The following is a 19,976-nucleotide window of genomic DNA, read 5'->3' as shown; positions in this document are numbered from 1 at the left end:
CCACCTTGTAAGCTGTCTTTCTTTTCTTGAATCCATTCCTTCAGATTGAGGAAACGTTTGCTTTTGAAAGGCCTCAGCCATTGCCACTCAGGGATGGGGCAAAGATGGGCTCTCTAATTAAGACCTCTGATTTTCTCAGAAGTGGGGGGAAATGATTCTTCACGTTCTGCCTATGCTCACTCCTTTCAGTGACGGAATATTTCAATTTTTTCCCCCTCAGATGAGGTTGAACTGTGCCATCTGTCTAAGCTGCTCTCCTTCTCCCATTCCCGCTCAACTCACATGTATGACCCTTGCAACCGGTAATTTATAGTGCCCTTAACGCTCCATGTTTCAGCTCTTATTTCCAAGTCATGTTTATATATTTTTTTCCTCCAGTGAGTTTGACATGTCTGTCATTCTCTCCTGTTTTTTTTATTTAGTCTTCCAGCAAAGAAGTTACCTTCCAGCAAAGAAGGTGGGTTGCATATAAAGCAACCCACCTTCCCACATTTGGTCTAGATGGGTGGGGTATAAATAAATAAATAAATAAATAAATGAATGAATGAATGAATGAATGAATGAATGAATGAATGAATTTAACAAACAAACAAAACCCACCCACCCATCAGGCTGATGGAGCCATAATGGCTGGGGTTTTCTGGGAGATACGTATATCCCCCTCCCCAAAAAGTAACTTCTGTACATTCTGGGCAAGAGTCACATTTATTTGCTTCACCAAGTGAGTCTTGGCCGGCAAATTTTGAAAGAGTTCAGATCACACAAGAGGGAAAATGCAGATACTACGGCAAATGCAGATGACCAAAACTCCTTTTGTCCTTATAAAAATACAGGCCTTGCAAAGTTGTGTTTTTTTAAAAAGTAAATAGTTGCCATGATTTGTCATCCTGTTTGAACAGTAATGTGCCTTCATTGAGTCCTTGTGGCTATAACTGACTCAATTTAAAAAGTAATTCATTGCATGGCTGGTTAATCTTTGCAATTGTTTTCTTGGTGTGGAGAACAGAACTGATCACAAAACAGTGAAGGCTGAAACATTATCCTGAAAAAAAAGCCTCTAAATTGCCCTTAAAATATATGTTTATAAAGCAACTCAAAACATTTTGCTTGTTATTCCGGTCAAGGGAACTCATTCCCACTTGTTCCTTTTTTTTTTTTAAGAAGTAACTTTGTTCCTTCACTGTTAAAGCATTTTAGAGGCATTTTGATATTAGTTATCACTTTTATACCAGACACTTACCAGTCCTAAGCAGCTGAGGAAGAGGATTCAGGCAATGGCTGCCTTCCCCTGATAAGACCACCCGTAAGAGTGTAGAGGGGCTTGCCAATGTTTCCCCAGCCTGAGTTTCTCATCCTTTAAGCGACGGCAAACCTACAGGCTTTGTTAGACCATACGTCCCGTCATGGATGGATGGCTGGCTCAGTGGTTGAGGTGTCGGTTGGGAGTTCGATCCCCCCGCTGGGCCTCTTGTGAGTAGAGCCAGCTTGGGTGGCCTTGGGCAAGCTGCACCATCCCGGGGTGGGCCTCCCCCCCAGAAGAAGGTCAGGGGAAGTCACTTCTGTGCATTCTGACTAATGAGGCTTAAGCTTCAGGGCCCCTAATTCCAAAGGGGCCCCAGAAGTGACTTTAGACCATTTAAAAAAATGGTGGGGATCAGTTGTGGAACAATGACATTGAAGAACAGAGGTTATCCACTTTGATGGTTGTTGTGGGTTTTTCGGGCTTCTTGGCCGTGTTCTGAAGGTGGTTTTTCCTAACGTTTCGCCAGTCTCTGTGGCCGACACAGTCTGCTGTCCTCTGAAGATGCTGGCCACAGAGACTGGCGAAACGTTAGGAAGAACCACCTTCAGAACACGGCCAAGAAGCCCGAAAAACCCACAACAACCATTAGATCCCGGCCGTGAAAGCCTTCGCGAATACGTTATCCACTTTGTTGCCAGTGCCCATTCAGGCCCCCGGGGCGGACCGTCTTGAACTTAAGAGCCAGCTGGGTTAAAACTCTCAACCTTCCCCCCGAGGATGTCTAGGGGCGTCTCCCACTTCTGCCCTCGGGACGATTTTAATCTCCAGAAAATTATGTATCCAGACCAGGAGTCAGTTTCGTGCATCCGTTTTAAAACCCCGTTCTGTTTTGCCTCCCTCTTCCGTATCCAGACATTCTGTTCACTAAGATGGTTTTGGACGCCCGAATAGCTTTACCCCACATCGGTTCACGGACGTCTGAATATCTCTATATGCCGCCTCTGTGTGGTTTCGGCTCACTTTATAAACAGAAACTTGAATTTTGTATTAGAAAGCATTCTAGCGGGTTTTGTTCCGTCACCTCTTCTGGTCACCTGTGGCCTCCACCTTCCTACACGTAGGTAGGTAGCGCTGTCCCATCATACCCAGAGGCTCCATAAGACAGGTTGCTGTTTGGGTTAGAAATGACGGCTGGATTAAGATCGAAGCTCTCCCTAACCCGGAGCCTTTTCGTTTAAGGTCTCAGGGATGGGGGCTGGAGTTGTGGGACGCCCGTCAGGTGGGATTTCAGTCATAGCGGCGACTGCGCTCAGGGTGGTGGTTGTTTTTTAATGACTTGGGTTTGATTCACAACTTGGAAGCCACCCACCTCTCCTTTTTTTCTGGGGGGGGGGGAAGCTCGTTTTAACAGGGACTTAGACTTTCGACTTGGACCCAAAGATTTGCCAACACCCCTGCAAGGTAAAGGTCAAGGTTCCCCTTGACATTGAGTCCAGTCGTGTCCGACTCCAGGGCACGGTGCTCATCCCCATCTCCAAGCCGCAGAGCCAGCATTTGTCCGAAGACAATCTTCCATCGTCACGTGGCCAGCGTGACTAGACACGGAACGCCGAGACCTTCCCACCCTGGTGGTCCCTATTTATCTATTCGCATTTTTACATGCTTTCAAATGGCTAGGTTGGCAGGAGCTGGGACAAGGGACGGGAGCTCCCTCCGTCGTGTGGATTCGATCCTACGACTGCTGGTTTTCTGACCTTGCAAGGTAGCAGGAACTGAACCCAGAACCTTGTGTACTGAATAAACTAATGAGCTGTCTTCACCCTAACCCTCCACCTCAGTCTTCCTAGTGTGCACAGGTACTTTTATATCACCTTCCCCATGCTCATTTTTTTGTTTTCTGGCAAACAGTCTTATACAGTAAATATTCAGATATATACAGGCATAGCCCATTACTTTCAGTGAGACAGAACCGGTTTCAGAAACAAATCCACGTCTAAGCAAGTAGCAGGAGGACATTAGCTGGGTTGTGCGGCTTCGGTGTATAGCTAGGAAAATGTTTAAGGCACAAAACCAAGGATCCAGAAGAGCTGCTCCTGAATGCGCTAGCTTTCTCTGTGTAGAGTTTTTTTTGTTATCCAGAGTGTTTAGAAAGGTGGCTTCCACAGAGTTGTGGCCAGCAACGACAGGCCACGGCTATGCCTTCTCCACTTGCTCCTTGGGTAGAACAAATTCCGGGGCTGAGGCAGGAAGTGGTGATGAAAAAGCATCTTAGGAGTGTTTTAAAGATCCATAGGCACAACACATCTCAAATTGGGGTGATCTGTGGTTTGGCCGGAAACATACTGACGGAGCATGGAGCTTTTCAGATTTCACGAAGATGACCCCTGCACGGTGCAGAATTCAGAACACGCCACCCAGTTTCACGGCTCGAAAGTCCCAGCCTATTCAAACGAATGCATTTCAAGGTCTCGTGAGAAATGGAGGCTAGAAAGGGTCTGCTGAGTCTTTGCAGGAAGGGACACCAGGATGCAAGGCATTAGGTATTTCCCAGTCAAGATTCAGCACCTTACGCCTTTACCCCAACTTTTAGATGCGAAATGTCATCACCACGACAGCAGATCGTAGCCGTTCCTTGAAGAGCCGTGCTTTGAATTTGTGTTAATAGCACGAATTCCTGCAAATCTCTGCAGAAAGCAAGACAGAGGGGAAACCAGAATCCTTGCACGTCTTCCTCTCTTCCCCTCATCTCCATTTATTACAGGTCAGTGGCACCAGGAAACACCTAGAAAAGTGGGCCATTTATTTCTGTGCCTTCTTTCCAGGGCATATGGGCAAGAGCTTGGAAAAGATGGGCTTTTACAGCTCTCTGCCAGGGCGCGCTTGCAAGTCCTCCTCAAGAGCAAAAACAAACCACGAGGCTTTGACAGCAGTGGCTGATCGCCGTTCAGTCTTCCATGTTCCAGCTCGGTGCTGGAAACTACTCCTGACGCCCTCATGCCAGGGCAAAGGAACACCCGAAAGAACCCTAGGGACAGCTCAGCCACGGGCTTGGGAGAAAGGAGAGGTCCCCGTGCGGGAGCACATCAGAGGATGCACCATAAAATGGGAACCAGAGACTGCCTTTCTCCTGCGACAAAGGGATACCCATGGAGGAGGGGGCAGGTTGCCAGTGGGCACAGCGGTAGCTGTACAGATGGGCAGCTGGATGTAGGATAAGGCTGGTGGGAAGAGGGCAGTTTCTCTCCAGCAGTTTCTGGAAGGCCACACTTGGCTCATTCCCGAATTAAAGGCTGGGGAAGACTTGTGGACCACGGGGAGGAGGAGGAGGAGACGGCTCCAGGTCACAGACCAATGATCTCCTTTGGTCTAAAGTAACGTATTTTTCGCACCATAAGACACACTTTTCCCCCACAAAACAGGGGGGTGGAAAGTCTGTGCGTCTTATGGAGCGAAGAAAACAGATTATATTTTCCCGTTTTCTTCTTCTAAAAAATTGGTGTGTCTTATGGAAAGGTGCGTCTTATGGAGCGAAAAATACGGGGTACTTTCATAGCTTAAAAGCCTGGGTGCTTAAAAATTGATACTGCGAAAACCCCTCTATACAACCTCTAAATATCCCTTTTCCTGTAGCCTGGAGGGGGGAATGCAGCCGTACAAGTATATCATCCCCCACACACAATGTTTTGATTTTTTAAAATGCACTTCTGTGTCAAAAACAGATTGCCTCCCTCGTGTCCTCAGGGGGCAATCGAGCGCTCTTGCTTTCCTTTACAGCCCTTACCAAATGATGTTCCCTCTACGGAGAGGCTGAATTCAAAGAGGGGGAGGGGGGAAAACGCTAGCAACACCCATCGACATCTCTACCAGGCAACCCAAATCCCTTGCTAGGATATGGGCGAATCAAGGTAGTTTTCCTTCCTGCAGGCCAACTTCCTAGAGAGAGCCATCCAATACTCAAGAAAAGTGAAGAACAGGGAAGGTGTGTGCAGTGGGGGGGGGGCAAAGGGCAACCCTCCAGGTGGCAGCGAATTACAATCCTGCCATGGGCCCCAACTCTGGACTTCAGCTCCCGGACGTCCTGGCCGACACGGCTAGTGGTCAAGGCTTCTGGGAGTAGCCGTCCAAGAACACGGAGGTTAGCAAGGGTCGGGAATCACTGGGCTATGACACTGAGGCCATGCAGAAGCACAAGCCCAACAAAATTCGGTAGACCACCCCTTCCTCCCCCACAACCCAAGCTGATAAAAGACCTCAAAGAGAAAGCAAAGAGGGAACGTGAGAGCCACCTCCAGATAGCTCAGTCGTTCTAGGTCTCTGGCTGCGAAGCCAGAGGTTGGAGTTCAATTCCCCCACTGGGCCTCCTTGACAGGGGCTGGACTGGATGATCCCACAGGGCCCTTTCTGGCTCTGCAGCTCCACCCAAACGAGATTTGAAGTACCTAGGTTCAGTGGTTTAAATCTCCGGCTGCTGAGCTAGAGGTGGGGAGTTCAATTCCCTTTAGCAATTCAATTGCTAAAGAGAGCATCCACCAGGTAAAACTAGTTGGCTTAAATTTGGCCGTGCCAGCTGGGTTAACTAAATTCCTGATCCCAACTCTGCTAAGAGGCAGGCCATGTGAGCTGAGCAGCCTTCCCTCCCTCAGCTACAGGGAAACTTAAGTTTCAAAAAGGCAGGAAAGGAGGAGCCCCCCCCCCCGAGATTGCCTGAGACGGTCCTCTGTTTTAAGAGATGGACCACCAATTCCAAACGGCTCAGTGAAGAAGCCCTTGCCATCAACATGCATCCTGCAGCTATTAGACTCTGACCTGGCCTCTCTACACCATCCGCCAGGTGAATTTGGGACATTAAAAACAGCACATAAATTTGGAAGAGTCCACAAGAACTTGATGCACAGTCTTGAAGATGATTTTTCATCGAAAGCTTGCTACTTGTTTTTGGTTATGTTTTATATTCTCAACGGTTGATTAAAGGCATCATCTCCTCTGCATTTGTACAATTCCCCACTTGTGCCTCTTGGGAGAAAAGCCAGCCTGGATGGCCTTGGGTGAGCTGCAGTCTCACAGCGCCCCCAGGAGGAGGGAAGGGTAAACCACATCTGTGTATTCCCTATCTAGAAACACCTGGAAAGGACGGTCATACGTCAAAATTGATGTGACAGCACATGATGATTATGAACACCACTGTGCAGGCAAGATATCTTTTGTGGTACTGATGCTTAAAGAAAAGGCAGATCCTCTGTGACACAGTGTGAATTTATTTTTTTAATAATAATAAAAAAGAAAACGATCTTTCTGGCCACATTACCTTCAACTAGTTTGTAACAAACAGCAAATTAAAAAAAAAACTTCTGAAATGCTCAAACCTCCCAAGTGTACCAAAAAAAAAAAAGGAAGGGGGGACGGAATTAAAAAAATGAAAAAGAAAGGGAGGATCAAACACAACTGGAAAAAAAAGGTGTTTCAAGTTCTGAATGCTCAGCAGGACAGTCACTCCTGCTTCTCAGAGGCTCCAGGTGAGCAGTGCTCACTTACAGCCAGGGCGATTTTAATACGTGTACACTTCAAGGATTTCAGGAGGAGAGAATTGAGGACCACGGAATGCATGGAGACCACGTAACGTCAGCCACCCGGTCTCCCTTTCATAAGGGGAAGGGAAGAAAGGTGGAAGCAAGAGGAGACTTGGAATAGCCGCTCTGCCTCCGCCGCCACCGGCCCCCCTTCCTCGACTCCATCACTGTCCAGGAGACACAAGCGCTGGGGCTCAGCCGGGCAGCAACTGAGGTGGTGAGTAAACACAGCCCAAGGCCCAGCGCTGCCCCCCCTCCCCGCCAGCGTGAGGTAGACATTTGTGCCCTAAAAGAAACCTTGATGGAGCAGGGAAAGGACAAGCAATACGAGGCAATGCCTGAACCGGGGGGGGGGGATGGCATTGCATTCCCTTTGGTATGAGGCCGGGGTGGCAGTGAGCTTAAGAGATTCCTCCCCTCGCCCCCGACTCCCTCCCTGACGGATGCCGGATCTTGCAGTTGGGAACTACGCGGACCGCGCAGGCGCAGAAGCATGGACACCCACTTCCTGGTGGCTGGGAAGGAGGCCAGGGTCTGTTATGGGAACCTCACAGGAGGTGTGCCTTGTTTAAATCCCCTGTCCCAAAATGGGGAACAAACCGTCTCCCCTCTGGCTTCTCGTGGAAAGCTCCGATGGTCCAAGGCTCCCCCCCCACAGGTGTCAAGGAGGCTGGCAGTGTCCCTCGCTGGTTGAAGCCTGATCCAACGGGGCCAGGGGATCACACCCACCCACCCCGGAGGAGCCAGGCTGACCCAGAAGCTGCTGAAAAGAGGCATAGGGAGGGGGCCGCAACGGGCGTTCCTTCCAGAGTCACTCCAGGATCCCCCTCCCCGAGCGACATCCTCCTCCTGCCACCGACCCCGGGCACTAGTGGCGACTGGAGACCAGCCCCTTGACCTTGGACATCTTCTTGGTGGGCTGCCTTTGCTCGGCGTGCGGGGGGCACTCTCGCTCTGACAGCTGCTGCTCCATTTCCTGGGCAGAAGACGAGGCGGTGGCTTTGAGGGTCTTCTTTATATTTGTCACCTGCAAGGAAAGGGAAGAGGATGGGTTGGCAGGAGAGCGGTTCCTCATGGGGAGCCCTCCTCAGGGAGCCCCTAGGCCAACACTGCTCGGACACCAGCTCTGTAGAGGGAGCTCAACAGGCCAGGAAGCGTCTTGCGCTCTCAGGCCAACAAGAGCCATTCGACCAAGGAGAGTGGCCCTCGGCCATGGAGGCTCCAGCTGTGGATCCCCCTGCATTGGCCAGTGGCTCGATCAGGTGACCCTCGAGATCCCTTCCCATGCAACTGTTCAGTAACGGTAAGGACGCAAGACCAGGGAATCAATCATCTCGCCTGATTCAGACCTCTCCTTCATCTCCAACATAGGTTGGATGCCAGATTGGCCCCATTATTATTATTATTATTATTATTATTATTATTATTATTATTATTATTATTATTATTATTATTATTATTATTATTATTATTATTATTATTATTATTATTATTGTGAAAGATGTAGAAGTATAAAAGGAAAAACTACAGATAAAGAAAAAACATCACATATATCACATATATCAAGGACAAGGGATGGTTTTATATGGCGTTCTTGTTTTAACATTGATACTATACATGTCATTCTAAACAGTGCCATATTTTAATTTTTGTTAACCTTTTAGACTGTGAACTCTACTTGCTTTATATAGTACATAAGGAAAAGGGGATTTCCTCTGACACACACACACACACAGAGCAAAGGTTCCTATTCTGAAACAGACTGAGTGAATAAAAAGGGAGTAAACACGGTTTCGATTGCATGTATTTGCATCTGAAGTACACGAGGTCCTCACTAATTCGGGCCAAGCACAGGTCAGAGACACCAATCAGAAGAGGAAACGTAGTACTATACTATATTAAAGGGCTTAGTAAAATAAAGGAAGACAAGATTGTGAAGGACCTTGGTTCTTTTTTAAGCCCTTTCGGCCGATTCACCTACCCGTCGAGAATCGCCGGGCTTGGAACCTCCAGCTGGTGCTGCCCTCTAGAGGCCAACTCGTAAGCCCGCGGCTCCCTCAACCAGACTTTCCCAAGGGACACCTTGCAGCATCTCTAGAGTAACGGGGGGCAGCAATTGGGAGAAACTCACAGAAAGTGGGCCGGGACAGGGGTGGGTGGGAGATGGGTGGAGTTCCAGACTATATCCTCAACCAGGGCAGCGGCTTTGCCTCTTGCTTTAATGAGCCCCGGAGTTCCTCAGGGTAGAATACCCACCTCCGTCTCTACCTGCTGCTGGGTTCGGTGGTGGTTTTCCTTGTATTGGTTGGCTCTGAGCACCTGCTGTTCGATTCCTAACAGGACGGCTTCGCACCCGTCGCACCTGGAAACAAAACACTTGCACTATCATCGTCTGGGCATCGGGGGGTGGAGTGGGGTGGGGGAGAGACGGCCATTCTGCCTCCAGCAGAGAGCAGGGACTAGACCGGGGGCGCGGAAGCCAAGGGGAGGGAGTGGGCGGCTTACCACTCGTGCAGCGTCTTAATGATGTTGTTGATGTCCTTCCTCTGGATGTCCCTGCCGATGCAGAAATCAACTTCCAGCACCTGGTTCCGCTGGTCCAGCTTCCCCTGGATGATGTCGGTGTAAACGGCTTCGATGATCAGATCCTCCAATTCCCGCAGGTTCCGCATGTCCAAGTCTTTCAGTAATACTGAGTAAGGAATGCACTGGAGAAAGGAAGGGAGGAAGGGAGGCCCAGATCAGCCGCGACGGAACAGATCCAAAACTCTGCCTTCTGCCCAGAGTGGCTCTTAGTAAAGGAGGCAGCAAAGGGCTATTCACTCCAGGGCCTAAAACCAGCTTTCATTTCTGACAAGGACTAAGGGTGCGAAACCTCATTCAGCCAAAAGACCAAATTCAAATTTCAAATAAATCCTCAGAGGTCCACAATCCGCTCCCCGACAGGGCCAGAGAACAAGGGATGCTAACCAAGACCACCGGTGTGGTTTAACTGAAAGCTCTTACCGCTTGTTGACTAAATCTTAGGCAGGCATTTCAGTCTCGAAGAGGGAGAAGGAGGGGAGCCTGTGACTTGTCAAATGATGGCCTCTCAGGGAAGGGGGCCTGGCACCTGGGGAAGCCAGAAGCCCATAGGTTCTCTGTAGGGCCCGAGGACCTGAAACCCCGAATGAAAGCTTAGGTTCTCAAGAACTTTTTGCATGTATGCACATTCTCTGTGCAATGGCAGTATGGGTCCTAATTCTGGGTCTGGACAAGTGACCCTGCAAGACAAGTGGCATCAACATGGCCTCTTATTTTTTAGAGGAAAACATGCAAGCCAGAGCTGGTGGAAAGCAACTAAGATGCAACACACACATACACATAACACACCAGCTTGAAAGCTCTTATACAGCTTGGTGCCCATCCAAACACGGAGCCAGCTGGTCTCCTTCATCTCGAAGTGACTGGGATGTGGCAGGGGTTCTCCCAAGGCGGCAGCGTTTAAAGTGAGGTTTGAAAGACAACCGAACAACGAAAACAGCACAGCGGGCGTTAGCTACATGGGAACACCATGTGCAGTGCAAGAGCACATCAGCCCCTACTTTCATGGAAAGGTGGTGCAGAAGGCAGTTCTCCTGACTACTACTACAAAAAACAAAACCAACCCAAGGAAAATCACTGCACACGACTCTTTTGCAAACGCATGCCAGTTGCCCTGCATTACTCACGGGACGGAACCCACGGCTGGATTACAATTAGAAGCAGGACCAGACTTTGCTACACACAATGCCAGCAACGTCTTCCTTTGTTTGCTTCATCTGGAGCAACCGGATGAGATTACGGTCACGGCTGCATTAGGCAAGGTTTGCTCACAGGTCCTTGGCCATTCACAGCTCAGTTCAGATGGTAAGCTCACACTTTAAAAGAGCATGGGAGAAAGGACAGAGAAAGCATCCAGGGGTTTACTTAAGTCCAGATCTAAAGAGCTGAAGCAGTTCAGGCAGGTAAGTTCCAGTTCACTAAAGGTCCTCTTTGCTTTCCCTATTGTTAAAACACTGGTTCGAAGGCCTCTGTCCTCTTCCACTGCTTTGGGTTCTTAGAATGGCAACAGAGACAGCTCTACATTCACGCATGCGCAGGAGGTGCCGCACAAAAAATGGACAGTCTTCACGACAGGTGCCCGTACTGTACCTTCATTCTGGAAGCTAAGCTGACAATAGTTAAATGCTTCAACTTGTTCTTCTGGGCCCCTGTTAACTCTGGCAGATCATTCTTGTTTGCTGTCCCAAAAGAAGGAATTCAACATCATCATTAAACAAGAGTCTTACACTGAACTGCCTGAACATTGTTCACGTTACTCATTTACAAGACACAACCATCTGCCAAACTAAAGGTCTCTCCCGTTTCTCTGCAGGTATTGGCAAAACATGGCACCCTTAATAGAACGCCCACCTCTGGAGTAAAAAGCAGATTCAGCCATTAGACTGAGCATGTATTTCTGTAACTAAAAAGGAAATACAGTGTGGGAACGCTTAAACTGTCCTTAGGCTATAAGCATGGCAAAACCTATGCAGGCTAATAATTTGTTTCCAATATCCACCCACTCCTGTCCAAAATTATTCTCAAATTATTCTCAAAACAGCACTGGATGTGAACAGCAGAATTCCTGTAGAGAGCAGAGAGGGAGAGTTTGAACAGTCCTACACGGAAGATGCAAAAGTAATGGCTCTCACGCATACATTCTACAAGATTTGTGAACTGCTTTTGTTCTCTTCATCCCACTGGCTCAAATCCTGTTTATGCAATTACACCCATGGAAGGCTGATGACATCAGCAGCAGGGGATAATTTTTGGAAATGAAACACTCTGTATTTCTGTTGCACAGCTCCTGTGTAATCGATTTCATCATTTGGAAGCTGCAGGAGCTCTAGAGCAAGAGAGGAAATCTTTGATTTCCAAAATCTGCCAGTGCTGGCAATGTCATATTGGCAGTAAGGATTTTCAGTAATTAAAGACTTCCTCCTTCCATCCTGTGGTTCCCACTGCTTCCAAAGGTTGAAAGGGATTACAAGGGAGCCACTGAACAGAGAGAAGAAATGTTTAATTTATGAAAATTGACCAGTGCTGCTGACATCGCCAGCTTTCCAGACACATGGACAGGATTTCTGCCAAAGCTCCCTTCATTATATTTAACCAGTAATTCGTAGATTACGCCCATCGTGACATTAATTTAATCACAGAACAACCACAGTTTTCTACCCCAATCTGAGGGGTTATGCAGTGATGCAGAGTGCAAAAATGCTTCACTTCACCGGACAGAACGGAGACTAGCTTAGATAGTAGAAAACTGCACCTGAATGTGTTTTTGCAAGAGCTGGTCCTTTAAAATATTTCAGGCAGATTTTACAAGCTTTACAGATTAAGTTCTGGATGAGAATCAAGTTTAGGAGCCATTTACTGATCACACACATTTTGTAACAGGGAAGTTCCAAAACTAATCATCAGCACTTTGTTCTCATACTAAAAGTTTGAATATACAGGGGAGTGTAAGACTTAAGGACACACATCAACTCAGTTAAATGTCCTCCTATTAGTAAGGAGCAAGCCAATGGTTACTTTCACTCATTCTAAACCCTAACACGAAATTAAGGCTATTTGTTTTATATTAACGGTGGTGAAGACAGAACAGAGGAAATACGAGACTACTTGTAAAGTGCTTGAAATACTAGGCAGGGAGAGGCAACATCAACTGAAGGTGACTTAGCTTCAACAGATAGAAAAAAGCAAGCTGAAAACAAGGAAAAAGGGCACACTGCAACAGAATTGAGAGACTGAAAAGAACATTATCAGAAAAAGGGTAGCATATTCAAATGCCCCGATGCAATTGATGCAGCTGCCCTGCTTCGTTTGCTCTTGGTCAAGAAAACATCAGCCATCCTTTGGGAGACTGAAGAAAGGCATGCACAGCCAGGAAGCCAAGCACAGAACTGCTGAACGTCCGAGAAGGGAGGGAGTTGGGACAGAAGGCAGTCAAAGTCATCAAAACCACAAACACTTGGGTGAGGATGATTTGGCACCCCCAAGCAATGTTATGCACTGAAGAGAAGTAGAAGCAACCTCAATGCACTTTAGCCAGTACACACGGGGGCGGGGGGGGGAATCCTTCTGAAGTTCTGAAAGTCAAGACAACGCTTATTGCGGACGAGCTTTGCCAAGCTAAGCCCTGTTTTAAAGATGAACTCCGTCTCAAAGTGAGTGGAATTTTACCTGTAGAAACCATCCAAATCACACATGACTTAGAATTTCAGTGTCTTCTTACCTACATAATCTGGGTAGGTTCCATAGGCAAAGAGATTCAGCAACTGAAAATAAGCAGCATTAGGTCCTTCAGCAAGCTGCAAATGAAGGAAGAGAGACATTAGAATACAACTGATCTCTAACTAATCAGGTGCCAGACTCGCCCAGGACCTATAATTGCACCATATGACTACACACTCGTTGAAGACAAGGACCTTTCGCAAGTGCAGCCCTCCAATACCAGACCTTCCTGCATTCCAGGTTCAACGCATAAGCTTGTGCATAGAGAACAGGCATGCCACATGGCACGTTAAATACATTCTTCCGGCCAACAGACAATGCCGTTTCTCCAGGTTGCTGTGGGATTTGCAAGGAGTGTGTTCATCCATCCAAGAGGGATGCTAATTTTGAAACTGATGTGGTGGCAGCACTGGACCTAAACCAGCCTTCTCAACCAAAGGCCTTCCAAGTGTTTGGGCCTCTGGGTCTCATGAACTGCCTACCCCTGGTCAAGAGTCAAGAATAATAATAAGGGACCTGAAGTCCAAGCTCTTGAGAAAACCAACACCGTTAGGAAAACCTAGTTGAATCCTTTCCCCTCCTGGCTGCGGATGCACTTTGTGAGTTAATAAAGGCAGGTATCGGATGCCACGACTCCCTCTTTTCCTGACCAAGGGAAGCAGACACCTACATAAAATACTATGGCCTCTTTTATGGCCTCTTTCCTTGGCTTTTCTTTCCGAAAAAGCACACACACACATGGTCCTGAGTGCTTTGTTCATGCTCAATAGTGATACAGCACTTTCAAGTGTTTCAGGGACTTTGTGTAATTCAAGCTTCCCCCAAACTGCTGCTCTCCAAACGTTTTGGACCACAAGACCCATCGACCCTAACCAACATGGCCAATAATCAGGGATTACAAGACGTGTGGAGAGTGCCAGCTTGATGTTCGCTGACCTAGCTGTCAGCCTTCCAACATTCCTGCCCAGTAAGTCAATGCGATCATCGTCTTATGGCAGAAGAATTCGGACTTGCCAAAGGCTATCTAAGAATTTCATGGCTTAGAGGAGTCTGAACTGAAGACTTCCTGATTAATTGCTCCCATCTCTTAGCCACGACATTATGCCACCTCTCAAAAATCCATGCTTTATAGAGGCTGGAAGACCAGAGTGCTGCCAAGTGGCCTACGTTACACTGAGGAAACACTGGGGCCTGGAGAGGAGAGCTGAGATTACTCTGACAATTATTTACATCTCTCCTTAGAGCCCATTTTAAGAACCTCTGGAATTGCCAGACACTCTGGACATTGGAGCTACACAGTGACTGCAAGCAGGAAGGAAAGCGCCAATTAAGGCGGGAAGGAAGGTGAGAGAGAGGGACGGGTGGATTCATCAGCTTGTTTAAATGTAATGAAAGGAAACAGGGACCTACTGAACTGATGCAAATGATTGCTGAAAATTTAGGGAGGGAGGGAGGGAGGGAGGTTGTGTGTGTGAGAAACTGACTCTTTCAGAAAAATAATCTAATCTGTTATGACTTCATTGTATATGTGTTTAACGTATACCACAATTCTTCTCAAGGGCTCTTGTAAGCAGCTACCTACAAACCCCAAACATGGGGGTGTGAATTAAAAAAAATGAAAAAGGGGGGGAGAAAAAAGAGCACAGTGTACTGCTTATATACCACCCCATAGTATTTAAAGCACTCTCTGGGTGGTTTACAAATTAATATGCAGGCTGCACATCCCTCCTCCCCCCCCAGCAAGCTGGGTACTCAATTTACTGACCTCAGAAGAATAGAAGACTGAGTGAACCTCAAGCTGGCTACCTAGGATTGAACCCAGGTTGTGAGCAGAGTTTTAACCACTGTGCCAAGTTAGATAACAGCCACATATACTACATGAATCTACTTTTCAAGAGTCTCTGGTGTCATAATTCGGGCCAGAAAAAGCATACATTCTTGATCCTGCCTTGAAAAGGGGGATCTTTGTTTACCACTGTAACTCTGCAAAACTCTGGCACAAAGGAAAGGGTGAGAAAGGAAATAATTAAGATAATATAATATAGTTACCTCTTGTATGTTAGTTAATTCCAGCAGCTCTCCAAAGACGTAAACCCCAGGAGCCTCCAGCACTTGGTTGATAAGGGCAGTTAGAGCTGATCCACTGGTGCCTTTGGCTAATAAAATAAACTGCTCAAGGAGATTACAGGACGGCTTCTGTTCCCCTGCCATTCTAGATCATGTAACCTATTAAAAGAGAAAGAATGGTTAACTGCTATAGAACATGCAGCTCAGGAGCCCTATGGAAGCATGGCATGTTGGCAAGCATAAGGGTTTTCAGGGGGAAAAAATCACAATCCAAGAAAAACCATAAACCTGTTTTTACAAAAAACAGCACAGCCTTGACACACACAAAAAATTCAGCACACATCTCTTTAGAGAATGGGGAAAGAGTACAAAAAATGGGTTTTAACTCCCATTCATTCTAAATGTTGAGAAGCAATTTTGATCCTACAAATCAGTTTCTTTTGAATTAACATTTCAAAGGCCCATTTATGTGTTGAAATGGGATTACATAGCCTGTAAGCCATAAATGTTGGAGTGGAGTGGAATACTGTATTGGAAGATAATTCTATAATGTTAGTACCAGGAATCTAGCAGAAACAAAATTAATTCAGCTGAGACAAAGAGCCTCTTGGTCAGAAAGATGGTAGGCTCTGGAATTTAATCTCAGATAAAATAGCACATTTCCTAAAGCATTAGGTTATCAGTCCAGGGGCATTTTGGAATGGGCTTTACATTCACGTGAACAGGTGTTGGCTGTGGCCAGCGATGCCTTTGTCCGCTGAGGCTAATGCACCAGTTGTGACCATTCTTGATTGTGTTGCCCATTCCCAATGAGATCACATCCCACAAAGCTTACAGCAGCAGCTCTCATTACCAGTCCGTGTCCCAACACAACTCAAACTGTCAATAATTAAAGTCCTAAATGGCTCAGGTTAAGGATATTGTTCCTTCTTCGACATCATCCTGCCTCCTATGTAGGATGAGAGGGAAAGGCCTGTCTCCATGTTCCATCCAAAGTGCAATCACGTTTGAATTTGTCAAGGGAGGGCCTCCCAAAGGGCAGAACTCAAATCATGGAATATTTCTCTTTATGAAATGCAGCCACTCCAACCTCTCAGTGCCTCTCACTTTACACTCATGTTTTTATTCCAAGAGGCTTGTGTTAAAAGTGGCTGATAGCTTTCATCCTTTGGTACTGCCTGTTAGATCTGTCTCACTGGGCTATTTTTAAAATGACGGTCACAGAACAGCAATCTTTATGGTTTATTGTATTTTTTTTGTATATTCTATGGTTTATTGTATATTTTATTGTAAGGCGCCCAGAGTGGTCGACCAGACCAGATGGGCAGGATATAAATCAAATAAATCAAATAAATAAATAAATAAATAAATATTTTAAATGACATTACCTTGACTAGAGTGGTTGTTGTTTTTTAGCTAGATGAGAAGGATATAACTGTTTTAATTAAATTTACAGAAAAGCTAAGGATGGTCAACAAATAATAATTTTCATCCCCTTCTACTTCTCTTTTCCCATCTCTCTCTCTCTCTCTTTCTCTCTCTCTCTCTCTCACTCTCACACACACACACACACACTTTTCAGTATAAAATTCAAAACCAAGATTGGATAATGCTTTCATTAATCCACTAAATATTTAAAAAGTGAAATTCCAAGCCCTACACAACTCAGCCCTTCAGCCGTAGTTCGACTACACCAGCCATCTGTCAGTCTCAGGTAGTACAGCCAATGGTGAAAGATGGAACTACAGTCCAGTAATATCTGAATGGCTATGTCGTAGCTAGCTTACTAGGAAGTCACTGCCTTATGCAGCAATCCTATGCACACTTGATAGGATGACCAGCACCTTTCTTCCTTCCCTTTTCTCCCAAAGGATGCAAGGTGGCTGGCTTAACAATATTTAAAAGAAACACTCCATTCTTCTGATGCCACTCTAAGATTGCCAGCTTGCCTGAGGCTACACAGGCTGGCTTCTCCCCTGGGAGCCAGAGTGGAGAATCAAACTCTTAAACTCTGGCTCCGCAGCCAGGTACCTAATTCACTGAGCTATCCAGCCAGCTGTATTTAACAGAAATAACATTTCCCAGCAGTAAACACTCTTTGCATTGTGGTCTTCCCCAGACCACTAAATTGCTTCCAGGACATCTGACAATACAGTGGCAGTCACATACAGACACATCTTCATCAGAAACAGCCCTGTGGTTATACAAAATGCAAAAGCAAAGGTGGGTACTACCATTACTGGGCCACTGAAATATCAAAAGCCAAGTGAGCCTTTGAGTCCTTGCCGGATTCTTCTTTATGGTAGTCACTGCATAGCTAGAGAGGAGTAGCAGAGCCCAGCTTCTTCTTTATGGACAAAGGCAGGGTAATATATACAGTATTTTAAGTAAATAAGGAGCCTGCAGGACTCAAAAGATTGCTGGTTTTGATTTCTCACCGTCGGCTAAGAGTCACTGAGGGGAGACATAGTCCAACAGCACCTGGAGGATTGCAGGACAGACACAGAGAAGTCGTTTCTGAGGCTACTCAGAATTCACCAACAAGCCACACTAAGAATTTCCTCGTGAAGAAGGGGGGGCTGTTGCTTGCATCTGCTGAGCTTGAAAACATTACTTTTTTCAATCTGTGAAGATTCTCATTCATCCAGGTGAGGTTATTTGGAAGTTCAGACTCCACTTCCAGATTACTTTTAAAAAAACCACAACTCTTAGTATCCCACATCTGGACCCTATACACCAGGGGTTCCCAATCTTGGATCCCCCAGATGTTTTTGGACTACAACTCCCAGAAATCCTGTCCAGCACACCCAAGGGCTGAAGGCTTCTGGGAGTTGCAGTCCAAGAACACCTGAGTGCCCTGAGGTTGGCAAGCACCGCGGCACCCTGTCAGGAATCAGCTTTCCCGGCTGTTTTAATCCAGATAAGGCACATTCCCGACCTCTGCGTGTGGGTCGCCCCCCCAAAATGCCTCCACTCCCAGTGGGGCGTTCAGACGAGCCTTGAGCCCCCTTCCCTGACATGGTCCCACCCCGTCCAGGCCAGAAAAAGCAGCCAAAGAGTACAAAGGCCTGAGAGGTCCTAACCCCCCCTCCCACTCCCACCTTAAACAACCCCCCCCAAGTGCATTGGGGCCAAAAGGCACGTTTTCGGGTAATCCAAAGAAAGCTCTTGGCGGGGAGGGGGGGCTGTTGCGAGGAAAGCCATGCCCACGAGAGGGTGGAGAGGGGTCTCGACGGATCTATGGGGCGACAAAGCCTCCCCTCCCTCCCTCCCCCCCCAATTAGAGCTCCCTGAGGGGCAGAGCATCCTTTTCCCTACGGCATCTCTCCCTCTCTCTCTCCCTCCCCGTCCCTCCTTCCCTCCCTCCTTCCCGGCCCAGCCCGGGCCTCCGCTCTCGCCCTCCCAGGCGAAGGCTCGCCGTTCAGCCCCTGACCTACCGGCTGCCGGCCTCCTCCGTTCCGCCTGCCTCTCCTCCCGCCTCGGCCCGCGCCGAACCTCAGGCCGCCATGACAGCGACCAGGGACGCGTGCGGGGAGGGGAGGGGAGGGGCGGTGCGCCGCTACTCAGGCTCCGCCGTCGCCAGGAGCCCCCCCCGCGCGCGCGTGACCGCCACTTGGCGGCCCGGCCGGAAACCGATTTCCCCCCACACGAAAGGTTCCGGGGAAGGACTGGTCCGCCCCTACCCTACCCTTCAGTTTATTTTTATTTCATAATATTTTTTTTACCCTGCCTTTCTCCTTCAAAAGGACCCAATGATATTTTAAAATCCGAAGACAATGAGTAAACGATGGTGGATTACATCATTCAAAGACAATATCAAAGTGGTTGTAGGTTTTTCGGGCTGTTTGGCCCTGTTCTGATATCAATATCAAAGCTCAATTAAGTATAAAATATTTTTTTAAAAGGAAACAAATACTCTGAGAAATGGTTAAACACAAGCAGTCCTAAAAATGTAGTCAAAGCAGTCATGTATAAAAATCCATCTAAAAATCACACTCAGATTGCCAGTCACTCAGGGAAAGGTTTCCTGAAGAAAAAGCTCTTGGCTGGCTTGCAGAAGGAAAGCAAAGATGGGGCCAGGCTGGCCTCCAGTGGGAGGGAGTTTCACAGTATGGGAGCAATGACAGAGAAGGCCCTCCCTCCCATGTCCCCAACAAATGCATCTGTGAAGGTGGTGGGACCAAGAGAAAGGCCTCTTAGCCCTCAAGCAGGTTCATAAAACGAGATGCTATCTTTGGGATGGCTTGGACCCAGGCCATTTAGGGCTTTATAGGTTATTAGAATGATCACTTGCATTGAGACTGCTGAAAGAGGAGAGGGTGGGTGCTCAGGAAGAGGAAGCCTGTTTTCCTCCCCCTTGTGCACAGATTGGAAAAGTAGTTATTAATATTTAGGATCTCAGTTCCCAGAATGTCCCAGCTGCCGTCATGGACAGTGGTCCTGTTAGGTTAGATCACTGATTCCAAGCCTCGGGTTCCCAGATGTTCTTGGTCTTTGTAGGCATTCTTCAGTCTCGAGAGACGATGGTAACGTCTTCGTGACCTCATGGACACGCCAGGTCCTCCCCGCCTTCCACTGCCTCCTGGAATTGGGTCAGATTCTAGTTGGTAGCTTCGCTGACCCTGTCCAAATATCTCGTCCTCTGTCATCCCCTTCTCCTCTTGCCTTCACACTTTCCCAACATCAGAGTCTTTTCCAGGGAGTCTTCTCTTCTCAGGAGATGGCCAAAGTATGGGAGCCTCAGCTTCAGGATCTGTCCTTCCAGGGAGCACTCAGGGTTGATTTCCTTCAAAATGGAT

The 19,976-nt window shown here is 47.4% G+C and overlaps 1 protein-coding gene across 1 annotated transcript; it reads right to left on the bottom strand.

The window, feature by feature from the left end:
- Positions 1–7,369: 7,369 nt before the first annotated feature.
- On the bottom strand, positions 7,370–18,753 carry COPS7B (COP9 signalosome subunit 7B). Its single transcript, XM_020813965.3, has 7 exons — positions 18,615–18,753; positions 15,160–15,336; positions 13,112–13,187; positions 10,984–11,072; positions 9,316–9,518; positions 9,067–9,172; positions 7,370–7,837 (listed from the first exon to the last, which is right to left on the bottom strand). Exons 2-7 carry the CDS (start codon positions 15,319–15,321, stop codon positions 7,679–7,681), a joined length of 795 nt encoding a protein of 264 aa, XP_020669624.1. The 5' UTR covers positions 15,322–15,336; positions 18,615–18,753; the 3' UTR covers positions 7,370–7,678.
- Between the last annotated feature and the right edge of the window lie 1,223 nt (positions 18,754–19,976).

Source organism: Pogona vitticeps, chromosome 3 (assembly GCF_051106095.1).
Source record: "Pogona vitticeps strain Pit_001003342236 chromosome 3, PviZW2.1, whole genome shotgun sequence".
In the NCBI taxonomy this organism is placed as follows: Eukaryota; Metazoa; Chordata; class Lepidosauria; order Squamata; family Agamidae; genus Pogona; species Pogona vitticeps.
The sequence above is the reverse complement of the archived record's forward strand: the minus strand, read 5'-3'. Positions and strand labels throughout refer to the sequence as shown.